Genomic DNA, 22070 nt, shown 5'->3' on the forward strand with positions numbered 1-22070 from the left:
TTCTCTTGCGTGTGTATATAGGAGACGTTATTTGCACAAAGTGATGAAATACAAACGTCATATTCTCTCTGCATTTTCTTTCATTAGTATGGAGGTGAATCCGGATGTCAACCAAAAGCAAGGCAAGCCACCTAACATTAACTCATATACTTTGCTCCCTTTTATACCACAATCCATCGAGTTCAAACCCAAATATAACATAATACGCTCAAGTCTTAAAACACAACATTTACTGAGTAAAAAGAGAAACCTATAAAGCCCAAATAGGCAATTCGGCTCAACAAACTAGGAGTAGGCTCAAAACCCTCGCATAGGATTTCAGTCCCACAAGCTCAAACGTTTGTATACATGGCATAACCGTATGCTTCTCTCTGGTATGGTTAACAAAAGAAGCTTCTACAAAAAGCTTCACCAATTCATTCACTCAGCAAAATCAAGGGCTAACGTCCTTAAGAAAGCAGGAGAAATGAACTAGCTAATAAAGATGAGCAGTTAAATCTAAGCACAAGCTCGGGCAACTTTAGGCAGCCCCACAAAAGCTATATATATTAAGACGTACGATGAGATCACCCAGGTAGGACCTCTGTATAACTTAGCACCATTTCCTATCGGTCATTTCAGCATCGAAGGGTGCCTCAAAATATTAAATCTGGTGCCATCTAATATGTTTCTGGCTTCGCAGATCACCTGAAGCACAAATTCACCTCAATCCAGTACCCGCTACAAAGTTAACCTTAGCACACCCCATAGGTTATAGCATCGGTAGGGGTATACCATAAGATGCTACTGCACATGCAAAGCAAGGAATAACTTGCTAAATCTACAAAGTAGGAAAAAGGTAAAGGAACAATGGTTTAGTAATAATAAAGCCATCTGAAAATGAAAATCTTAATATTTTTCATGAGCTAATTTATTGTTACACTGTTAGATTACAGAGTTTTCTAATTCGAAGGAACAAAGAACAAAGAAACTGGGATGTAGCCAGGGATAGCTTATGAAAAGAAATGATGGATGACAGCAACATTACTGCTCACCGCTATCCAACCAGTCAGAACTGATTCTCTGTTTGGTGCAATGACGAAAAATAGCTTCAGCAAAATTTTAGCAAAACAGCCACTGAATAGCACGCATGCATTTAGCAACAGCAACTGATGACCACTGCTTCTAGAAACAAACATGGGGAGGAATTAGCTTTCCTGGATTCATGATGTTGTTAGGATCTAGAGCTGTTTTGATTCGTTTCATCGTCTGCAAGGCCTCTATTCCAAGTTCCTTTTCCAGATACTGAAAACATAAACCAACATGTTAATAATTATGTTTTCATGAACATATACCCTTCAATTTACCACTTTATTTAAACAATTCCCTATAATTTTTGTACACCTGAATAAGCTTTCAGCCTTTGTAACTTGTACTCAGATAAGCCCTTGATTGACCTTTTTCACTTGTACCCAAATAAACTCCTAACTTCTAATTTATACTTAAACAAACCCTTAACATAAATTAACATGAAATAAGGAGTTACTTAGATACAAATCAAACGATAAGGGCTTATGTATAAGTAAAAGTAAGTATAGGGGCTTATTTAAATAGTGTGATAAAGTTCAACGGTCGTTTTAATATTTTAGCCTAAATAATGTATACATGGCAAAATTTTGAACATTTATTATTGGTACTAAAAGAAAACAATTCTTGGCCTGTGAATTGTGATGGTGACCTTGTTGAAGAAACCACCAAAAGGTGGCATCTTGGAAGTCCAAATCAAACCACATGAAATACAATGAAATAGAGAGATATACCTTCATTTTCCCAGTGCCAACACCGTGTTCGCCGGTGCATGTTCCTGCCCATTTATAAGCTCATTGAAATTAAGTTTAATATTAGAATTGATTCAGCAATACCATAGTATGCTGTATGCATGTGCTAAAGTAATATACTCTCTACTCTGTAAGCGAAAGATAATTCTGAAGCTAATAAAAGTATTCTAATTACCAGCATCAGCATATCATGAGCAGAATTAGCTTCAATAATTCATTATCTGAAATAAACTGACATAGTGCCAAGAAGAGTATGAACCTTCCATTGACAAAGCTGTATAAACCATAAATTGATTTAGCCTTTCAGCTTCTCTCCTATGCTCTTCTTCATTAGGATCAAAGAGAATGACTGTGTGAAAGTTCCCATCACCAGCATGGGCAATAACTGTACTGTAATTATGAAAAACAAAAGCATCTGTGCATTATCAGTATCAGGTCAAGTCAACACACAAATAACAAAAGCAAGTCCCAAATGGAAAACCAATAAGAATATAGTTTGAATATACCAAACCAGTGATGATGCATCCAGCTCTTGCTTGGACCTTGATATTAATTCTGCAAGGTTTGATAGGGGAACACAAACATCCTACATGAAGAAAAAGCAGAATTTGGTAAAATGGCTCCTTCCAATCTTGGAAATCAGGCAATGACAATTAAATAATTTTAAATCAGATTACTTGACATCCATATATGCTAATTCTTGTATTCTAACTTACAGAAATCATTGCTTCAAAATTGGGCTCCATAGCAAAGCATGCCCATAGGGCTTCCTTCCTGATCTGCAGGAACCAACATATTAAAGATGAGTAATCAATGGCATCTTTATTTGGATAATGCAAATATATATAACTCAATATCTTATTTAAAATAATCAAATTAATAATATATATACATGAAAGGAATTATCATCAAATATGGACATTGAGAGGAGAGGTATGATTTATGTCAATAAACCCAAGTACTGACTTATGAAACATAACATGAAAGTCCAGTCAGTCTTGAGACGTTTTAGGAATAATTTAGTACAAAGTTGTAAGTCCAGCCAGTCTTGAGACATTTTAGGATTACGTACACTCCCTCCCTCCTAAACCCTAGGTTCCCCTTTCCCTCCTTTATAATTCCGGGTTCTATGAGCACAATAATATTATCCTTGGCATGCATTATTGCATCTGTATCCTGCCTTTCCCTCTGACATAAAAGCATATTCACTACTCCATAGCAACAATCTGAACAGGTAGTTTCCTACTCGTAAAACATTATGATCAGGCGAATGATAGAAACAGAAACTGCACAATCAGCTTCCCTTCTTAGGTGAATCCACCCACCTAGTAAAATGAACGTGGCTTGTGGACAAGTGCATAGTGCACTCAGCTGCTATTAACTGGATCAGGTCATTTTTCTACTTTCAATAAGACTCCCGGCCTTTTTCTTCAATATATGCCTAATGTCATACATACTCAGCCCTCAATCAACTTTAAATGTGCCAGTCAACTGGGTTCTATGAGAAAGAAGTCCTTCATCCTTCTTTTAAATAGGAAACGTGCTCAATACTTGCTCTTGTCAAATGGCATGGAATAACAAAAGGGGCAAGCTAAAACAGTCTCACTTCTATTCTGGTTTGCTTCTAAGGACCTGTAAGTCTAATGCTTGTTCACCAGGATTCAAAAAATCATCAAAAATATTTCCATAAAAAGAATTACTGATAAGGATTCTTCAAGTTGTCTAACCAAGTTCTTGAACATCACTTAATACAAATCAAGTTTCATCTTTGACGTAATCAATACCAAAATGACAGATAGATAAGCCTTACGAAGGAAAAGAGAACTTGAAAAACATACAAAAGAGGTATCAGCCAAAAAATATACAACTGAAGTGTCAAACACTAAGCTATATTACCTTCCAAAGTTCTTTTTTAGCTTCAGGATCTTCTGTAAAAACAAAATCCGAGCCATTGTGCTCAGAAACAATTCTTTGAACAATTTGCGTTTGCTCATGGGAGTATGCCTCTAGCAAAAAATAATAAATATTTTAGGATCCAGGACAAGTAACAAAGAAAAGCTTAACTAAGACAACTGACTCAAGCTCCGATTCAAACAAGCCACAGGCTTTGACTCTCTTCCGGCAAAATCAAAGTGCATGTAATCTGTTTTTGTTCTTCTATATTTCTTGCTATATGACTAGCATCATGGATGTACTAAGATCTTTAAAAAAGAAAAATAAAGATCAACACTGAGGAAACCTTCCAGTTCAAATAATAAGACTAGAACCCAACATGCCAAATTCATAGTTAACTTGCTTTAAGGTTTTAATGAAGTAGCAAGGCCAAATTATTCTAGCCAAAAGCTTAGCAATAGAAATTCTCCCCAACTTGACATTAAAGAAGAAATTAATGGAACAAATTCAAAAAAGAAAAAGGGAGCAATCCCGTAACTCACCGGTGCCAATAAATTCAAACATTAGAGTTGGAACTTCAGGCAAATTCTTCCCATTAGCAATATTGACAGCCCTTACTTGGACTTCATCCAATAATTCAACCCTTGACACCTAAAATACATGGAAACAAATTCTAAGAAACTGATTTAAAAGTGCATAAATTTTACAGGTATAACCTACCTGAATACCAGACAACATGGTGTCAATAGCAACATCTGCAGCATCCTTAATTGTGGGGAAGTTGCACATTGCAACCTGCAATATTATAAAATCAGTCAAAATGCATAAAATTTAAGATCTAAAGTATAACACAAGAAGCAGTACACCCCCCTCCCCTCCAAAACCCAAAAAAGAAAACTTATAATAGTACAAAACCCAAAAGTAAGAGTCAATAGGTTGTCTCTTTCTTCTACTTGCTTGCACCTAATACTTATGCACCTATAGTAATTCAGAAGCTCACACTAAACTAGTAGTTCTGCGAAACTTGATTTTCTTCCTTATTCAGAACTCTCCAACCTTAAATCCTACAAATTTCCTGATGAACTATTTTGTTTCTTTCTTCTTGTCTGCACTTGTAACTTTTAAAGCATCTATACCACTGACATGGTTTTCAGTTTCCAACCATTTATTTGTAACCAGATCCAACTGAATTAAACCAGTCTTTTCAAAGCCAACAGAAAACACCAACAAGAAATAAAAGCTCAACAGTCATAATCATTTATTTACGTAGAACACTCAGATGCGTCCTTAATGGTTCACTTGCAGAACAGACTTTAATGATTAAGTTGAGTACGTTAAAAGAGTCAAATCATTGTACATTTTAAATCCCATTATCAAAGGAAACAAGTTTAAATTGAAAAAGAAATGCCTTCAAGCAGAAAAAGGTCAATTTACCACTGAATGCTCTGGAATTTTCTGAAGCCGTAGAGTGACTTCTGTTACTACACCAAGGGTCCCCTCACTTCCAATCATCAGGCGAGTCAAGTCATACCTAAGAAAAGCAAATCCAATGAGAATAAAATCATACAAAAAAAGGGGATAAATAAACACAAAGTGCATAATTTGATTAAGAAAAAGGTATCATAACAAAATGCCGATAATCTTTTGCATGTCAAACTACTATATCATGCTAGCTTGACTCAAGCAGTAAAAACTTGGATTAAGAAAATTAAACTTGTTGCTTATTTAACAAAGCCCAGCTCCAAGGACTCTGTCATTTATGGCCATTGTATAGGTGTCAACACATGTCACTAAATCTGACACCAAATATGCATCTGGCACATTACCTAATTGATGCTAAAGAATAGGGTCTAGAAGGAATGATCAAAAGAAATTTGATAAAAGAAACATTTTCAAAGAAAAACATTTTATTGCTTTTTGTAAAATTAATAAAAGATTCTTATTTTGTAATGTGGTAATGCAGTATATATATCTTATAAATATTTAATATCATGTATCAGTGTAGCCATATCTTACTCAGGGAAATGCTTTAAATGAACCATGAGTCCAAAAATTTGAGCAAACGAAGAATCACACACTTGGAGACACATCAAACATTGGTACCCTAGTCTAAGTAACATAAACTTAAGTCTTGAAGTCACTGACCATTTCTCTCTTTGACCCTAATACCCTAAACACATAGAGAAATTGAGCAACCTGAAAAAAAATTGAAGGAATGCCTAAAATATCCCAAGAACACAAAGAAAATTATATTGGGCTCCAAAAGTTCCAAGTGCCTTTAACAAATGCAAATGACAGTGCTAGAAATATAAGCATGTATCCAGGAGGAAAGAGAGAGAGATGATTCAAAGACATAGGTGATAGGACAACATACCCAGCAGCACTCTTCCGAGCACGAGAAGCTGTCTTAACAATAATTCCATTAGCAAGGACAACCTGGAATGTACAATATATGAGAAATACCTCACTGATGAACAAGTTAATCCATCGAAAGAGTAATTGACAAACCTTGAGACTGATTACATTGTCACGCATAGTGCCATACCTACATGCTAAAAGCAAAATCATTAAATCCAATAAACAGTAAAACCATATAAGCATTATACACATTTAATGAAATAATATGTGCAACTAAGAGACCATCCACCTAATGCAATGTTAATGAATTTCAGTTCTTTTCCATAAAACACAATTATTAATGATTGTTTTATTAAAAAAAAAAAACAAGAAATCAAAGCAGAAAAAAGATTGCACATTGAAATACATGTGTGACCATTCTTTACCAACACATGCATATATAAAACATATTTACCAATTTTAGAGAAGCATTCTTGATCGTGGCATTTGAAATCTCAAGAATTAGAAAAAAAAGGACTTATATTTTTAAGGTAAATATCCTTCAGTTCAAGAATCCTCAAGTCCCTCTAGAATAAGGAATCTTCAAGGTGTTAATATTTTAAAATATCAATATTTCCATATCCTACAATCAAATTTCACCAAAGGATCGCATTCATAGTGAACATTCATTTTTTTTCACCGTGCATGATTCTGAAAGATGATAACCAATTAAAGGGCACATATAGCCTTCATTGACAGTTTTCTTAAAATATTATTGCATCATGTTTGCACCTCAAAGAAAGGTTAATTTGAGATATTATTAGCAATATTCACCTTCCAGCCTTGTAATGCATCAGAACATGCAGGACAATAATGAAGTTTTCTTCAGGAAACCAATGGCATCTAACTTACCGAGCTAAGAAACTATCACAGGGATGCATTTTACAATGCAATGTCATGATATTGAAGTCTTCAACAGGTGCCCTTAAAGCAAAGAAAGGTTATATAACTACTGTTCTGCTGAAAAAGGTCACTAATGGCAGTAGCTGACTCCTCAGTATGTGAGGCATTTAAACGTTTTTAATGTTTATTCTTTATCAAAAGGGACACAAAAGCCTGTAGAACATTGTTTAACCCATGATGAACTAAAACATGGACTATATAGGCATTGAAGATATAAGTGCCCTAATTGCATAAAATGTTTTTAGTGAGGAATCAACGCCTATGCATTCTTTCAGAAGTTTAAACACAATCCTGAAGCCACTTCCAAACCCTTTTTGTCTATTTCAGGCTTCATTTACATGCACAACAGAGATATACATTTTCTAGGAGAAATAACATCCATCATTTCATATCTGAATACTTGTTTGGTACAAAATTGCTGAAATGAAAATTATACAAACCTCAATAAGAGAGATTTCAGATGTAATTTTTCAACAGACCAAGGGGGCAACTAGGTAATGCAAAGAAAGTAACAACTACCTCACGGCTAAAGATCCAGAGCAGCGTGTTGCACACATGCCTCCTATTGTTGCACCAGGCCCTGCAGGTCAACATGGTTTAAGATGATAATGTTACACTCAAGCCAATAAATAATATATAATATAATATATATATGGTGCTTTTATCAAGGAGTGTAGCTGAATGTCGCAATAAGTTATTTTTCATTAAGAAAATGATATGTTGCAAGGAAAACTCTAACAAACTGACCTGGATCAAGGGGGAAAAATAAACCATAAGGCTCCAAGTATTCATTAAGTTCCATCCATCCAATTCCAGGCTCAACTACAACATCCATGTCCCGAATATGCAACGCCTTAACTCTCTACAAATTAAAAAAAATCACTCCTAGTATCACAAATTAAAAAACGAAATGGATAGAACTGCAAATTCATTTTACACGATGGAACATTGATGATTTTATCACAAAATTAATTGCAAATTTAAGTCAAATAATTGTCAAAAAAGTGTTATAACAAAGCTTCAGCTCAAATAATACAAAACAGGTTTAGAATGAGTGCCACAATGACTAGATGATAATAAAGCCCATGCCGCAGGACAAACTTCAGTTAAAAGCCATTACTAGGAAGCACATTAAACAGTATCGATAAAATGCATGGTATAAAATTAAAAACAGTTTATTCCAATCTTCTTCTTTTTTATTTTAATTTATCTAGGAAATATGATTAAATATACCTTCATTAAGGTCATGTCGATGCAAACACCTCCATTAGGAGACAAAGTGTGCCCCTCAATAGATGTAGCTCCACCATATGGTACTATAGGAACCTGATTACAAGCATAAAAGAACAATTATAATTTTATACTTGCTCAAGAAGAACCAAGACATTTTTGTTGTACCCTGGCAAAGCTCAATACTCTAGATGACACGGTGTCTGTCACCTGTACTAAGAACATTCTTGTCATTAACCAATGCATACCATTCAATTCAAAGAGAATCCCAAAAACATGACAAATTGTACTTAAAGTGGAAAAGGAAAGAGAAATGCATTATTGATGAACTTATATACAAACAAAGAAACAAACCTTATGTTTATTACAAGATTTGACAATCTGGGAAACTTCCTCCTCAGACCTGTCAATATGAATTGTGAATAGAAGTTGAAAAAAAAATACAGAAAATGTTGCACATATATGGTGAACAGTTCTCTAACTTCTGGAGTGACCCAGGTTTTTGTAAAAAAGCACCATGATTAATGCATTGCATCCTATCAAACTAAAAGGTTTGTTTTATCAAAGTCATTATTTCTCACTCAACAGTTACCAAACATATCTGAGAAATAACACCTGAATCGGGGAGTAGAGAATTGCTTTAGTTATAGCTTAAATCATGCTAATAAAATACAATGAGACTCTGCAAATGGTTTATCATAAAGTACTACTAGAAGCCGACCTATGTAAGAAGTTTCCAGTTTTGCTACATGTTCAAGTTCAACATAATCCTAGTAGTAGTTCCATGACATTACAAAACATCTTATTCAGATGTGACATGCATGTAAGGTGTATGATCAGAAGAGTTCATTCCAAATGAACAAGGTAAAGCCCGTGCCTGAATATGCATGTCAAATTCAAAGATCCTTCAAAATGATATCCAATGTTTAAAATATGCCAATTGCTTCAGGGTTTCTGAGACATACTAATCAATGCTGCATTTATCTGTTTTAGTATCATAGTTGCATTTTTTACTCAATTTCCAAAACAGCTCTGTTACAAGTACATAATCCTTAATTAACAACTAATGCTGCAATTATCATGCCTACTTCAACTTCTGCAGTCCACAACTAATAATAATAAGAGGGACTTCCAAACCCATAAAATTAAATTTATTAGGACTATTTAAGTTAATTCATTTTTAATTATTGATTTGCATAAAATCATTGTGTTCACGAAGAAAAGCAAACTGATGTCTTTTTTACAAGTTACAAAAAAAAAAAAGTACCAAACGCTGAACCCCAAAGATCAAGAATCAGACTCACCTAGGGAAAACAACCACATCAGGAATATTTACTGCTTTATGAAAGCTGTTCTGTGGCTTCCCATGGTAGAATCTTTCATCATAATCCAAAGTCATATTATCCTGTAAAGTAGCTTACATCACCAACTGTTACATGAACAAGGAATTTAAATAACAAAAAAAAAGAAGGTAAATCACTTGACATATAGCTTTCAGTTCATCAATAAGCTCTTGTGGAACTTCTTTATGAGTGCCCTTCACCACAAACTCTGTGCTTGCCTTCCCACCAATAGTCACTTTCCTTAAAGCAAAAAAAAAAAAAAAGAACATTTATTTGGGTGATTTCTTAGTTATCCAAGAAAAACAAAAGGGCATAAAAAAAAGTTGAAAATTTTCTACTGAAACAACAGTTGAAACTCAAATTTCACTCAATCAAAAATGACAAAAAAAAAACAATGGAAGATATTAAAGAAAACAAACCGAGAATCCAGATTAGAAGGTTCGCAGAGTGAAGGATGATTGTTGTGGGATTGAAAAGTAAGAGATCCAGCAGAAACAGCAAAAGCCAGAGGAAGCAAACAGCTGGACCATGAAAAAGCATGGCTATTGGTTTTCTCAGCAATGGTGGATGGTAAGTTCTTCTGACAAGTATTAAGCTGAGATTTATAATGGTAAAAAGAGTCCCGAAAAGCTTTGGAAAAAGCTGATTTGTTCGAACAAGAACGCAAGCAAGCGAGCCAGAACGAAAAGCCCATGTTTGGAACTTGACAATCTGATAAGTTTTTCCTTTTCCCCGGAAAGTAGATAAAATAACTTAAACAAGTGGCGAGCTTCAATTTCCCCGGATTTCTTGCTAGGTGTAAATGTACCACCTCAACTAAAAATTTAGGCTAATTTGGTAGACTCGAGTTATGCCTAAAAAATGTCTAAAATTTTATTTAAATCTGATTTTAATAAAAATATTAAAATTTAGGTTTAATAGTAGTCCACATTAATTTTTATATTATTTTTATATACTTTTAAAATATATAATACATTAAAAATATTAAAAATAACAAAATAAATATTTTCCAACAAATTAAAAATAAATTTTAAAAAATATGTATCATTAAATAATACTAACATAGATCCAAATTAACAAGTAAATGCCTCTAAATAATAATAAATTAACAAAGTCTTTAAAACAATAACAAAATTAACAATAAAATAAGTTTTATACAATATCTAAATAATAACAACAAAATAGTAGTAACATAATAGTAAAATGGTAACAAAACAATGAGAAAACAATAAAAAAATAATATTAAAAAATAGATTTTTTTATCCTTTAGTGAATTTGAGTCGGGCTTGAGACAAAAATGTCTTACCCAAGGCCTAACTCGTTTTCAAAACGGACTTTATTTTTTTATCCAATCTCATTTTTCGGGCGTATATTTTTGTTTAAACCCTCTCACATTTCAGACTAGCCTTCGAGCTAGGTCGAGTAGCCCAATCCATAAACAAGTCTATTTGCAAGTATAATCCCTTCAAATTGCTTTGGATATCTGGCGCACAGGCACAGTATTCACTCTGTTAGTCTTATGCATGTATCTCATTTTAAACTAAACTCACCAAAGCTGTGAATATTCAAGCGACTTGCAACAACTTATTTTTGGATGGAATGTTGCAGCAATGTATTTTTAGATGGCACATAGATAATTCTTGGTTGTCATATCTTATCACTGACGAAAAGTTATCTCAATATTATCATTTTAACAAAGAATATACATTAAAAACTTTTGGACGAATTTATTAGGAGAATTACGACTTTTCAGCTATTGATTTAAGTTTAAGTTAAATTAGATTGAGTCACCATCTCTATCGAAAAGTGAGTTGATTTGGACAAAAATATAGATTTAAAAATTGAGTTTGGATAAAAAAATATAAACTCATACAAGATTTTTAGGCTTGGGTTCGGCCCGAATTTGATTAAATTTTTTTCTTGTTGTTATGTTAATGTTTTGCTAATGATATGTTGTTGTTTTGCTACTATTTCACTATTATATTACTACTATTTTTTTTATTATTGCTTAGATATATATAACTTTTGTTTTATTGTTACTTTTGCTAGCATTAACTTGCTAAGTTGCAACTATATTAGTGTTATTTGAGTATAATTTTTTTAAATGCCTTTTCAATTTATTAAGAAATATTTGTTTTAGTATTTTTAGTGCCAGTGATGTATTATATTTTTAAAATTTATTTTTATATAAAAATGATCTAAAAAATTAATACAAGTGGGTCGGGCCGAGCTCAAGTTTAATATTTTTTATTTGCATCAAACTTGAACAAAATTTTAGCCCCATTTTTTAAACTATACTCGAACTTACTAAACGGGTCTAAAATTTTGCATCATCAACTCAACCTGAACCATGATGCAATCCTCCCAAGTTATAACCTTAAGCCTCTTTAAGAAGCTTCTTACCTACTTGTTTAAAACCACTAATAAGTTAAAAGCTAGATGAGCTTAGTAAGTCTTTTGTAAACCCGGTTTAAAAAGTTCAAATATGCTTAAGTTTTTGTACTCTTTATATATATATATATAAATTTTAGTCCTCTATTTTTTCATATTTAAAAATGTAAATCTAATTGTTAATATTATTAAAATTCTTTTGTTAAATTTATATTCATTAATACCTTTTTTTATTACATGATTATTAAATGATTATTTTTTATATTTCAAAAAATCACACAAATTTAATAAAAAAAATTTTAATGATATTAACAATTAAATCTAAATTTTAAAGCATAAGAAATAAATGAACTAAATTCTTAAAAAAAGAACTGAATTATAAATATAGGAAGAGTAGACGGGTTAGTAGTATATTTTAAGTTAAGAAATTGTGAGTTTTATAGTAATAAAATTAATCAAAGTTAATTATTATTTATTGAATGAACATAAAAGACAATAATAGATAAAAAATTTAAAATACTAATAGCAAAATACTTAAAATATAAATTATAGAATAATAAAAAAATGGCAATAGTAAAAATAGGATTATAATTCAGGTATAGAATATAATTTGTTATTTGAATTCCATGGGTTAAATTAGGTTAAGAGATGGCTAGATATGCCACTTCTTTAGTTAATTAAATTTTCTTTTTTAGGTACACTTTAATTAAATACTTGAACAATATTTATTTATTATCCATAATGTTGATTAGTGATGAGTGTGTAGGAGATAAATTAACTTAATTTAGCTAAACAATTTTGATTAAATTATCCAAAATTAGCTCAACAACGTAACCCTAAACTATCATTCAAGTTACCCCTAAACAACATCAACGGATTTAATCTCTACCGTCCATCTTTCACTTGTGGTGAGAATCTACCCATTCATGGCCTTCTCCTTTTCATCTTTCCAAGTAACGCTTACCTCATTTTCGCTTACGGTCGACACGGGGATGAAGAAAAAAAAAACATCTTTAAATAAAAAGCAAAAAAGCTTAATTAAAAACAAATAAATTCTCCCCCATTCACAAAATATTGGGGGGTTTCCACTTTTCCATCCTTTTATTTTTACAATTTTCTTTTCCCCCGCTCCTGATTTTCCTTCCCTCCAGACACTATTGCAAATGTTGCCATTTCTCCCTCTTGGAGGCATTGATTGGTGACGGGCGATTGAATTCTTTTTTTTTTCTCTCAAAAGAGAAGTTTAATGGAATTAAAGATAAAAAGGGGTTGATTTTTCTGTCCTGGAGGCTAGCTTTCCCGGGAAATTTTGCCTCCTTTTTTCAAATACTCTCTCTCTCTCAGCTGCCACCGTTAGTTGCATTTTTTTCCCCATTCAGTCCTCTGTTTTCTAGAAAATTTATATTTCGGTATTATTTTATTGAGAAATGTTTTGATTCGAATGATAAGAAAAATATGTTTTTTTTCCTCCCAAAAAAAAAGAACTTTTATTTACGTATCATTCATTTATATTCTTCTTTGTTGCAGGAACTTTTCTTTTTGATCCATCGATCCAAGAGGAATTTATGTAGTCGTGGATGGATTTAAAATGTAACGGAAGGAAAATTTCATTGGAGGATCTAAGATTCATGAGAGAGAGAGAGAGAGAACTTTTAATTTATTTTCATTGTTTTGTTTAGATTTTTTTTTAAAAATTGTTAGGAAATAATAAGATCGCTTGAACTTGATATATGGAGTCTGAAATATTTTCACCTCCAAGAGATTTGGTAAAATGTTGTGATTGCGCGTGTCCCACTTGTTCTTTGATTGGTAAACCTTCAAGTACTTGGTTTCGATCTGTGAAGCGAAAATATGATGAATTTGAGACTGGAGATCGGTTTTATGTTCCGGGATTTGATCTTTATTCAAATCCCAAAGTGCAAATTGAGAATGAATGTGCTGCTTTGCGGGAGACTGTTTGCAGCCAACAAGAAAAAATACAGGATTTGCATGCAGAATTGGAGAAGGAGAGAAATGCGTCATCCTCGGCGGCAACCGAGGCGATGTCGATGATATTGAAGTTGGAGAAACAGAAGGCAGAGATCCAAATGGAGGCAAGCCAATTCAAGCGTTTTGCAGAGGAGAAAATGGCACACGATCAGGAGGAGATACATGTCTTGGAGGATCTTTTATATAAGAAAGACCAGTCTGTTCAATCTCTTACTTGTGAAGCCTTGGCTTACAAGCATAGGATGATGAGTTACGGGCTTACAGAGGCCGAGGCTGAAGGTGACAAGGATGGAGAGATTCGGAATCTGGGCATGGCTGAGGACTTTGATGCGCAAGTTGATCTTCCCGAATATGATTATCCCCAACTCAAGTGCAATATGAATGAGAATCCTGGTGATGATGCTGAAGATGTTGAGAAATATGCATTCGGAGAGACCCCCCATGCTCGAGATCAGTTGAGGAATTTGGAACAAAGGATCTTCCAAGTTGAGAGGAGTTCTGGCGGTAGTCAGCTGGATGGAGGATGTTCCGGAACAAAGCATGTTTTCGAGAAGGTGATTGTCGGTCACTCTCCTAGGCGAACAAGACATTCGAGAAGGTTTTCGATCGATAGTTACAATTCCTTGTTGGCAAAAGAGACGGCTTCAGAGTTTACAATCGATTCTCCCAGGTTTCACATTGGTTCTCCCAGGTTTAATGCTAGCCACAAGAAGATGGAGTTCATTTCAAGGATGGATGAGATTTCCAGCTCCAAAAGAATGGATAATGCTTCTGAAGTTGGAGACGATACAAGTGACAGAGTTTATACGATTGATCCTGTCCATAATGGGGCCGTATATAATGAAACTCTTGACTCTAAACCTGGAGTTGGAATTACCGATGAGTATGCATCCACTCCAAGGGGGCAAATTAACCTGCCTGATGCCTGTGATCCTGATATCAAGAAGCTCTACACCAGGCTTCAGGCCCTTGAGGCTGACAGGGAATCAATGAGACAAGCATTGTTATCAATGCGAACTGACAAAGCACAGTTAGTTTTATTGAAAGAAATAGCTCAACATTTGTCCAAGGAAATGCCATCAAATAGACAAGATGTTGTGGCAAAGTCATCTATTCTTGGTAGCTTGCCATTCATGACAGTCTTTAAGGTAAAATCTTCGTTAAGCTAATATGCCTTTTCTGTATATATTTTCTAGCACCCATGGTGTATATATTTTTGCATCGTTTGATTTCATTTTGCTTTGAAATTTTACAAAGTAATTTGGCTGCAATTCTCTTATCTTTCATCCTTTGTTGAATCAAAAAGTTTGCCAGCCATTTAATATCAACGCCGCTCTTTACTTGTTGGAAGCATCATGAGCATGTGATCATGTTTCATCAATAGAGCAATACTATATGTTATCCATAAGCTAAACATCCTTGTATTTCCTTTGATGTATTTCCACATTGCCACTCAAACTTAATTGTGCATTGATCTTTTTTATTTTCCAGTGGATTTTATCCTTGATTGTCTGGAGGCGGAAAGCTCGCCGAAGCAAGTAAGGAGAATTTTTGTTATATGCATAGAGATGCTGGTGTAGAGAGAGAGCATGAACTTAGATACATAATTTTATATATCGTGATCTGTTTGTTAAGAAGTGACATTCAAAAGTTTAGCATCATATTATATCCTGGGTTTGATTCGTTTTTGTTTCATGTTTCTTCATCGATCATGATATAGGTGCCTGTATGGATTATCACCAAACAATGTTGGCTTGCTAATGCTATTAGACAAGGGCCCTCGACTGAGGCAGTGGCGATGCATTTCAAGCACGCAGGTGTGAAAAGCTCCCATGTCCAGATGAAGACTATAATAGTAACTGTGAATGCTCGATGGGTTTTGATCAAGCTATCATGTATAGGCTTTGCATCTATTTTTTTGTAATGGATTCCTTTGTGCAGAAGTTGGTATATTGTGCAGTGTTAATTTAATTATTTATATTCGTTTTTTTTTTCTTTCTTTTTGGGGTGGGATACATTTTGCTGGCATATCAGCAGAACAGGGATGCTTGCGAGCATACTCGCTCATAAATTTGTTGGATTTCAGGTTGAGGTATATGTCTATTGTGGATCTCCTCGTGTATATTTCAGATTCTTGTATGCTTCTTATTCAAGTAATGAAGTGTTTATAGTTTTCAAAATCAAGCAATGCTCAGTTCATCAGAGTTGTTGGTTTAGTTGCAGTATCTATCATCAAAATCATGATTTAGTAATGTACCATATATATATCAACTCCATTAAGTTGGTGGGAAGCACATTTGCCTTCTCTTATCCATAATGCTCAAAACATGGTCCAATTTGCTTCATTTTTTAATTTAATATATTATCAATATTCTCATTCCAACTTGCCTTAACTATGAACTTGTCTAAGCTTAATGTTTCTGACTTTTCAACCCTTTTGTACAACGTGCATCATGAGATTTACAAGATTTTAGATTTCTAGAATACACTCTTCTTTCAAAATTTAGAAATTTGTAGCTTGTACAATTAATTAGTTTTTTAAAATTATTTCTTTCCAAATACAGAAATATGTAGCTTTTTACAATTAATATATATATAAATATTAGAAAAAAAGTTGTCTATATTATAAATAAAAATACTCAAATAAGCAGTGATAGGCACTATACATTTATGCTGAAGTAGACATTCATTACAGTTTATGTTTGCCTTTGCAAATCTCTTCCTTTTGTTCTTTCTTTCATTGAATCATCAGAACTAGTTGAGATCCAATTTTTCAACTTTTAATTAAATTAACCAAGCAATTAATTATGTTTAAAAATCCATACTATCTTTCAACTATTCATCAACATAATATTTTGATTAGTAAAGTAGCAAAATCATCTTAATTAAATTAAATGGCTAATATGAATACATCTATTTTTTTACTAATTTCTTAATCATGAAGGAAAAAAAAAACAAACAAATTAATCGAAGAAAAATTATGTGTTGGGTGTTTTAGTTTTTCAATCAAAGAAACTTAATTTATTAATTCAATCAAGCAAGTAATTCATAGAAGGAAAAATACATACACAAGAAAGAAGAAATGTGTTATACATCTATATGGTATAATATCACTTCAGTTAAATATAAAAAAAAAATTCGAAAGTAATTATAGCCAGCTAAAGTGATAGTTTGTTGTTGCTGGTATATTTGCCTACCCCTTCAGCTCTTTTTGCATTTGTTTATCACTGAATAGAGAATTCAAGCTATTAAAATGGTAAAATTATGTTATTTAATTCCGACCTTTAAAAAAATTTTCTCATTTTGCCCTATTAACACCTTGTTCCACTAAGGATTTTTCAGTTCTACCTATTAGTAGTCTAATATCTTCAAATGTTAGTACAAGCTTCCCACTATCTCCTGTCTTCTTGTTTATATATTGGTCTATTTTTTAGCTTTGTTGAGAAATTTTGCTTGAAATATCCCACTTTCAAAGTTTTTCTTATCAAAATAGGATAAAAAAAAATAAAATATCAAAATAATATAAGAAAAAATTTATGTACTAAAATGGTACATCCAGGGTGGTCACGCCACTGCCATAGGCGGCACTACCCTGGCTCTGACAAAAATTCTGATTTTTCTGTTAAAAAAGAAGAAGTTAAAAATGAAAAAAAATCTGAAAAAAAGGGATGGAGGGGGTGCCAAAGGCGGCATCGGTTGTGCCTCTAGGAGAGGCGACACCCAACCAATATAAGAGATGAAGCAGCAACTCTGGAAGCAATAAGCAGCAGCAAGGAGAAGAAGAGAAAAAAAAAGGAGAAGGAAAAAAAAAGAAAAGAGAATGTATAATTTTTTTTAAATAATGGATTTTTATATTGTTATTGTGTTTTTGCTGTTATTATTATTGTTGATTTTTTATTAATTTTTGTTGTTGGTTATTATTGTTAGTAAAAAACTCTTATTATTATTGTTAGTAAAAAACTATTATTAGGATTGTTGGTTATTATTGTTAGTAAAAAACCCAAATTATTGTTAGTTATTATTATTGTTGATTTATATTAATTTTGTAAAAAAAACCTAAAAAAGCCTATTTATGTTATGTAAAGCATGTTTGATTTTTTTATGTAATTTATTTATTATATGTGTTTTAGGTTTATTAGATAATATTTATGAAATTTATTTGGCATGTTATAGATATTGTTAGAAATGGCAACATATTTGGTATTGCCTGATGAGATAATAACTTCAGCACAAAGGGAGAAAGTTGATAAGATGATTAAAGAAGTGCAATATTACAGAATGAAACCAGAAGAAGACATTGTTCAACACGTTATTACAGTAAATAAAAAGATGCAAGAAGTATTGTGTAAGGGTCATGAAATGATTAGAAAGAATAAAGTGCAATACTTAACCCTCAGAGGGACATTAATAGAACGGGACCATCAAATCATTTTAGACCAACTTTGGAAGACATTGTTACCATGAACCTATTGGAATCTAATTATATGCTTCGTAAAGTTTATAATCTCTTATGGAGTAAGAAAAATAGCGAGATAAAGTATAAGTTCACAAAAGTTGACTGAGAAGCAAAATGTGATTGACACACCATGGATGGATAAATTAGACGTTAGGAAATTACCAAGAGAATTTCTAATTTCAATACCCGTTATAAAGATTGAAGAGGAAGAAGATCCCGAGGAATTTCTAAATTGGATTGTAGAAGATGAATATGAAGAGAATCAATAATATCTAAATTGGATTGTATAGTATTTCCTAGAAGAAGATACAGGGTCGGATATGGAAGAAAACGTAGAACTGAATTTAAATGGTTAAATGTAAAGATAAATATTGATCATGTACAAAATGAGAACTGAAAAAGTATGAGCTTATGAATGAAAAAAATTGCATATTGATTAATTAAATTTTTTATTTAATAATTTATTTGTTGTTCAAAATTATTCTGAGAAACTTTGTTTATTTTTTAACAGATTGAGCATTGAAGATGGATAATCAATTTTTTGCATGCGTTTATTTCGATGGAATCATCTTGACAACAACCGTTGGATACATATTTGAATGTCGGCAACAAATAGTAATGAGATTTAATAAAAATGTCTCATTGGATGATATGAAGGGAATGATTAACGCAAAAAATGTTAGACATTGTGGGAGAAAGATCTCGAAACTTTTCTACAAGTTTCCAGTTTCAAGAGATCTCATTAAATTCACCGAAATGGAACTTGTAGATGATGAAGATGTAGAGACAATGATTGCTCTTTACTGTGGGAATGAGAGTGACAAAAATGCACCGATTCACTTATTTGCTAAGTTAGCCGATATAGAGCAAAATGAAGATCTCACTGCATATGGTGAAGAACATGAAGCTTAAGAACCGTGCATGGTGGCTCCAATATCGTTTGTTGATAGTGAATCGACTATACGTGGGATCGATATCGATCTTAATGTTACACTCGATATTGATGTGGTTGGTGATGATGGATACGATAGTAGTGATCCTTATGATCAAGAGGTCGATAGTGATAGTGATCTCGATATGGATGATGTCCCTGATGATATTGACGATGAAGACGTGAATGACGATGGAAACATTAACACGTCTTTGATCGAGAACCAGATGCGACGTATTGTGATACACAATAATCTTGGTCACACATGTCGCTCATAGACCCCGACGCGACGCATGTAGTTGAGTTTCCAAAGTACCTTAAAATACTTCTTAACCTTAAAATACTTCTTACTCACCGGCTGGCCGTAAATTCTGATCCTAAGGAGTTGTTGGTAGGCCAAAGATTCGAAAGTAAAGAAGAGTACGTATTTTTTATTAAGTGGTATAGCATGAATATATCAGTGGATTACAAAGTTACAGTGTCTAAACCGACATTATATATTAGAGAGTATTGGTAGTCGGTGGAAGACTGCAATTGGTGGGTACGAGCTGCATTTATTCAAAATTCGCAGATATGGGAGATACGCAAATTTGTTGGGCCTCACACATGCACATAAATACGTATGACAGAAGATCATCAAAAACTTGATTCTAAAACTATCTGTACGTGTATCATGCTAATGGTGAAAGACATTCCAACCATTAAAGTTTCGGTACTGATTGCTGAAATGCAGGCACGATTTCAGTATCGAGTATCATATTAAAAGGCATGGATAACTAAACAGATGGCAATGAAGCAATTGTATGGGGATTTCGATGCGTTGTATAACGAGGTACAAGGATGGATAGCTTCTATGCAAGAGTACGTACCGGGGACTGTTATTGAGTTACAGACACGACCTATTACAGCCCGAGTGACCAACTACAACTGGGAAAAAGAATTTTCCATCAGATTTTCTGGACGTTTGATCTATGTGTACGCGCATTTCCCCACTGCAAGTCGTTTGTGCAAGTGGATGGGACCTGGCTATATGGAAAATATACACAGATCTTACTTCTTGCGGTTGCTCAAGATGGCAAAAGGAACATGCTCCCGATAACATTTGCCATTGTAGATAAGGAGAATATGGAATCGTAGGAATTCTTCCTTACCAACTTGCGGAGGTATGTTATTAGCAATGATAATATTTACATTATCTCCGATAGAGGGAAATGATTAATAGCTGCCATTAGGCGTTCCGGTGTACCATGGAGATCCGTTTACTACATCCGACACATCGCGACTAACTTTCATCGAGATTATAAGAATGCAGACTGGAAGGGACAAGTTTTGAAAATAGGTAAATGATTACCTTATCTTTTCAATATAAGTTTTAATGTTTTAAGACAATACTATAACTTATCTTTTCTTAATACATATACAGCGCACGAGCTAAAGCCACACATTTTTCGCCAAAGAATGACTTGACTTGAGCGTGACATGGAGGGTCAAACGAACACATCTTTCCAGTAGTGGTTGGGTACTATTGAGCCATGGTAATGGGCTCAAAGTTTTGATGAGGGCTTTCAATATGGTCAAATGACCACAAACTTAGTGGATGAGGTTAACGCTGTGTTGTTCAAAACACGACATCTTCCGATTTCATCTATCTTCTCGGCTACATTCTACAGATTGGCTACCTTGACGCCAAGGATGAGTCAGCAACAAGTCAACCAGATGGAAGCAGAATACATGTTTATCGAAAATGTCAGGGATACAATAGTTGCAAACCGTCAGATGGCGAGGTCGATGGATGTAGAAATATATTCACGACACCTTGAAACTTTTCAAGTTACGGAGACCATTGGTCGTCGATCCAGTATACCACTTAGGTCCTATGGAGTTGATCTCCGGAACAGACGATGCGATTGCAGGAGGTTCCAAACACTTCATTATCCAAGTGCGCATGTCGTGGCAGCGTGTGCTAAAGTGAACCTTAATGTTGAACAATCTGTCGATGATGTGTACACACTCGAGCGTACGTTACATGTCTGGGAAAATGAGTTCCCCGTCCTGCCTGACCTGCCTACGTAGGAGGTGCCTCCGATGAATTTCAGGCTTGTCCCAGACAAAGGGCTACGCAGGAATTCGAGATGTTGTCCGCAATCATCCAGAATTCGTAATGAAATAGACATTAGGGAGAAATTCGACGGTAAGCATTGTGGATTATGCAGGTTAGCTAGTCATAATCGGAGTAAATGCCCGCAACGAAACTATCATGTTGGACAATCGTCACGATCGGGTAGGAATTGAGCTTATGTTGTAATGTATTTAATTTATACAAAAAATTTATATTGCAAAGTTTGTATTTTTTTGCATATATTTAATGTTCTAATTAGATTAATGTATTTAATTAGATTAATGTTGTAATGTATTTAAATTTTGTTCCAATTTATATTACAAGACTAAGTTTGTTACAAGTTTTAGTGTTTTAATGTTCAAAATGTCCAAATTAATCTAATTTACGTTATGGTCAAATTTTGTTCCACTTTTTTTGAAGTTCCAATTAATCTAATTAAATATGTACAAAAAAATACAAACTTTTTTAATATAAAAACCCAAGAAACCCCTAAAATTGATGGTTCGATGGTGCGATCCTAAGGGCATATTTCTACGGAGGTTGACATTCACGTTGTGGGTGATTACGACGACCAACATCCTCTTTAGTCGCAGGTGAGGGT

The 22070-nt window shown here is 33.6% G+C and overlaps 2 protein-coding genes across 4 annotated transcripts; one reads left to right on the plus strand and one right to left on the minus strand.

The window, feature by feature from the left end:
- Nucleotides 1-874: 874 nt before the first annotated feature.
- LOC107889463 (D-lactate dehydrogenase [cytochrome], mitochondrial) lies at nucleotides 875-10433 on the minus strand. 2 transcript variants are annotated; one of them, XM_016813888.2, is made up of 18 exons: nucleotides 10003-10433; nucleotides 9721-9823; nucleotides 9545-9645; nucleotides 8595-8643; nucleotides 8244-8336; nucleotides 7758-7872; nucleotides 7530-7590; nucleotides 6219-6255; nucleotides 6085-6146; nucleotides 5145-5241; nucleotides 4431-4505; nucleotides 4253-4361; nucleotides 3714-3823; nucleotides 2534-2596; nucleotides 2324-2403; nucleotides 2077-2207; nucleotides 1800-1843; nucleotides 875-1284 (listed from the first exon to the last, which is right to left on the minus strand). In XM_016813888.2, exons 1-18 carry the CDS (start codon nucleotides 10275-10277, stop codon nucleotides 1165-1167), a joined length of 1725 nt encoding a protein of 574 aa, XP_016669377.2. In that variant the 5' UTR covers nucleotides 10278-10433; the 3' UTR covers nucleotides 875-1164. The 2 variants fall into 2 exon arrangements, with proteins under 2 accessions (XP_016669377.2, XP_040932569.1); XM_041076635.1 differs by having other exon boundaries at nucleotides 9721-9818; nucleotides 10003-10368.
- A 2589-nt stretch (nucleotides 10434-13022) lies between these two features.
- On the plus strand, nucleotides 13023-16143 carry LOC107889461 (myosin-binding protein 7). 2 transcript variants are annotated; one of them, XM_016813886.2, is made up of 4 exons: nucleotides 13023-13383; nucleotides 13502-15111; nucleotides 15455-15501; nucleotides 15684-16143. In XM_016813886.2, the coding sequence occupies exons 2-4, from the start codon at nucleotides 13705-13707 to the stop codon at nucleotides 15784-15786; spliced, it is 1557 nt and encodes a 518-aa protein (XP_016669375.1). In that variant the 5' UTR covers nucleotides 13023-13383; nucleotides 13502-13704; the 3' UTR covers nucleotides 15787-16143. The 2 variants fall into 2 exon arrangements, with proteins under 2 accessions (XP_016669375.1, XP_016669374.1); XM_016813885.2 differs by having other exon boundaries at nucleotides 13023-13326.
- The last annotated feature ends 5927 nt before the right edge of the window (nucleotides 16144-22070 follow it).

This window comes from Gossypium hirsutum, chromosome A09 (genome assembly GCF_007990345.1).
Source record: "Gossypium hirsutum isolate 1008001.06 chromosome A09, Gossypium_hirsutum_v2.1, whole genome shotgun sequence".
Lineage (NCBI taxonomy): Eukaryota > Viridiplantae > Streptophyta > Magnoliopsida > Malvales > Malvaceae > Gossypium > Gossypium hirsutum.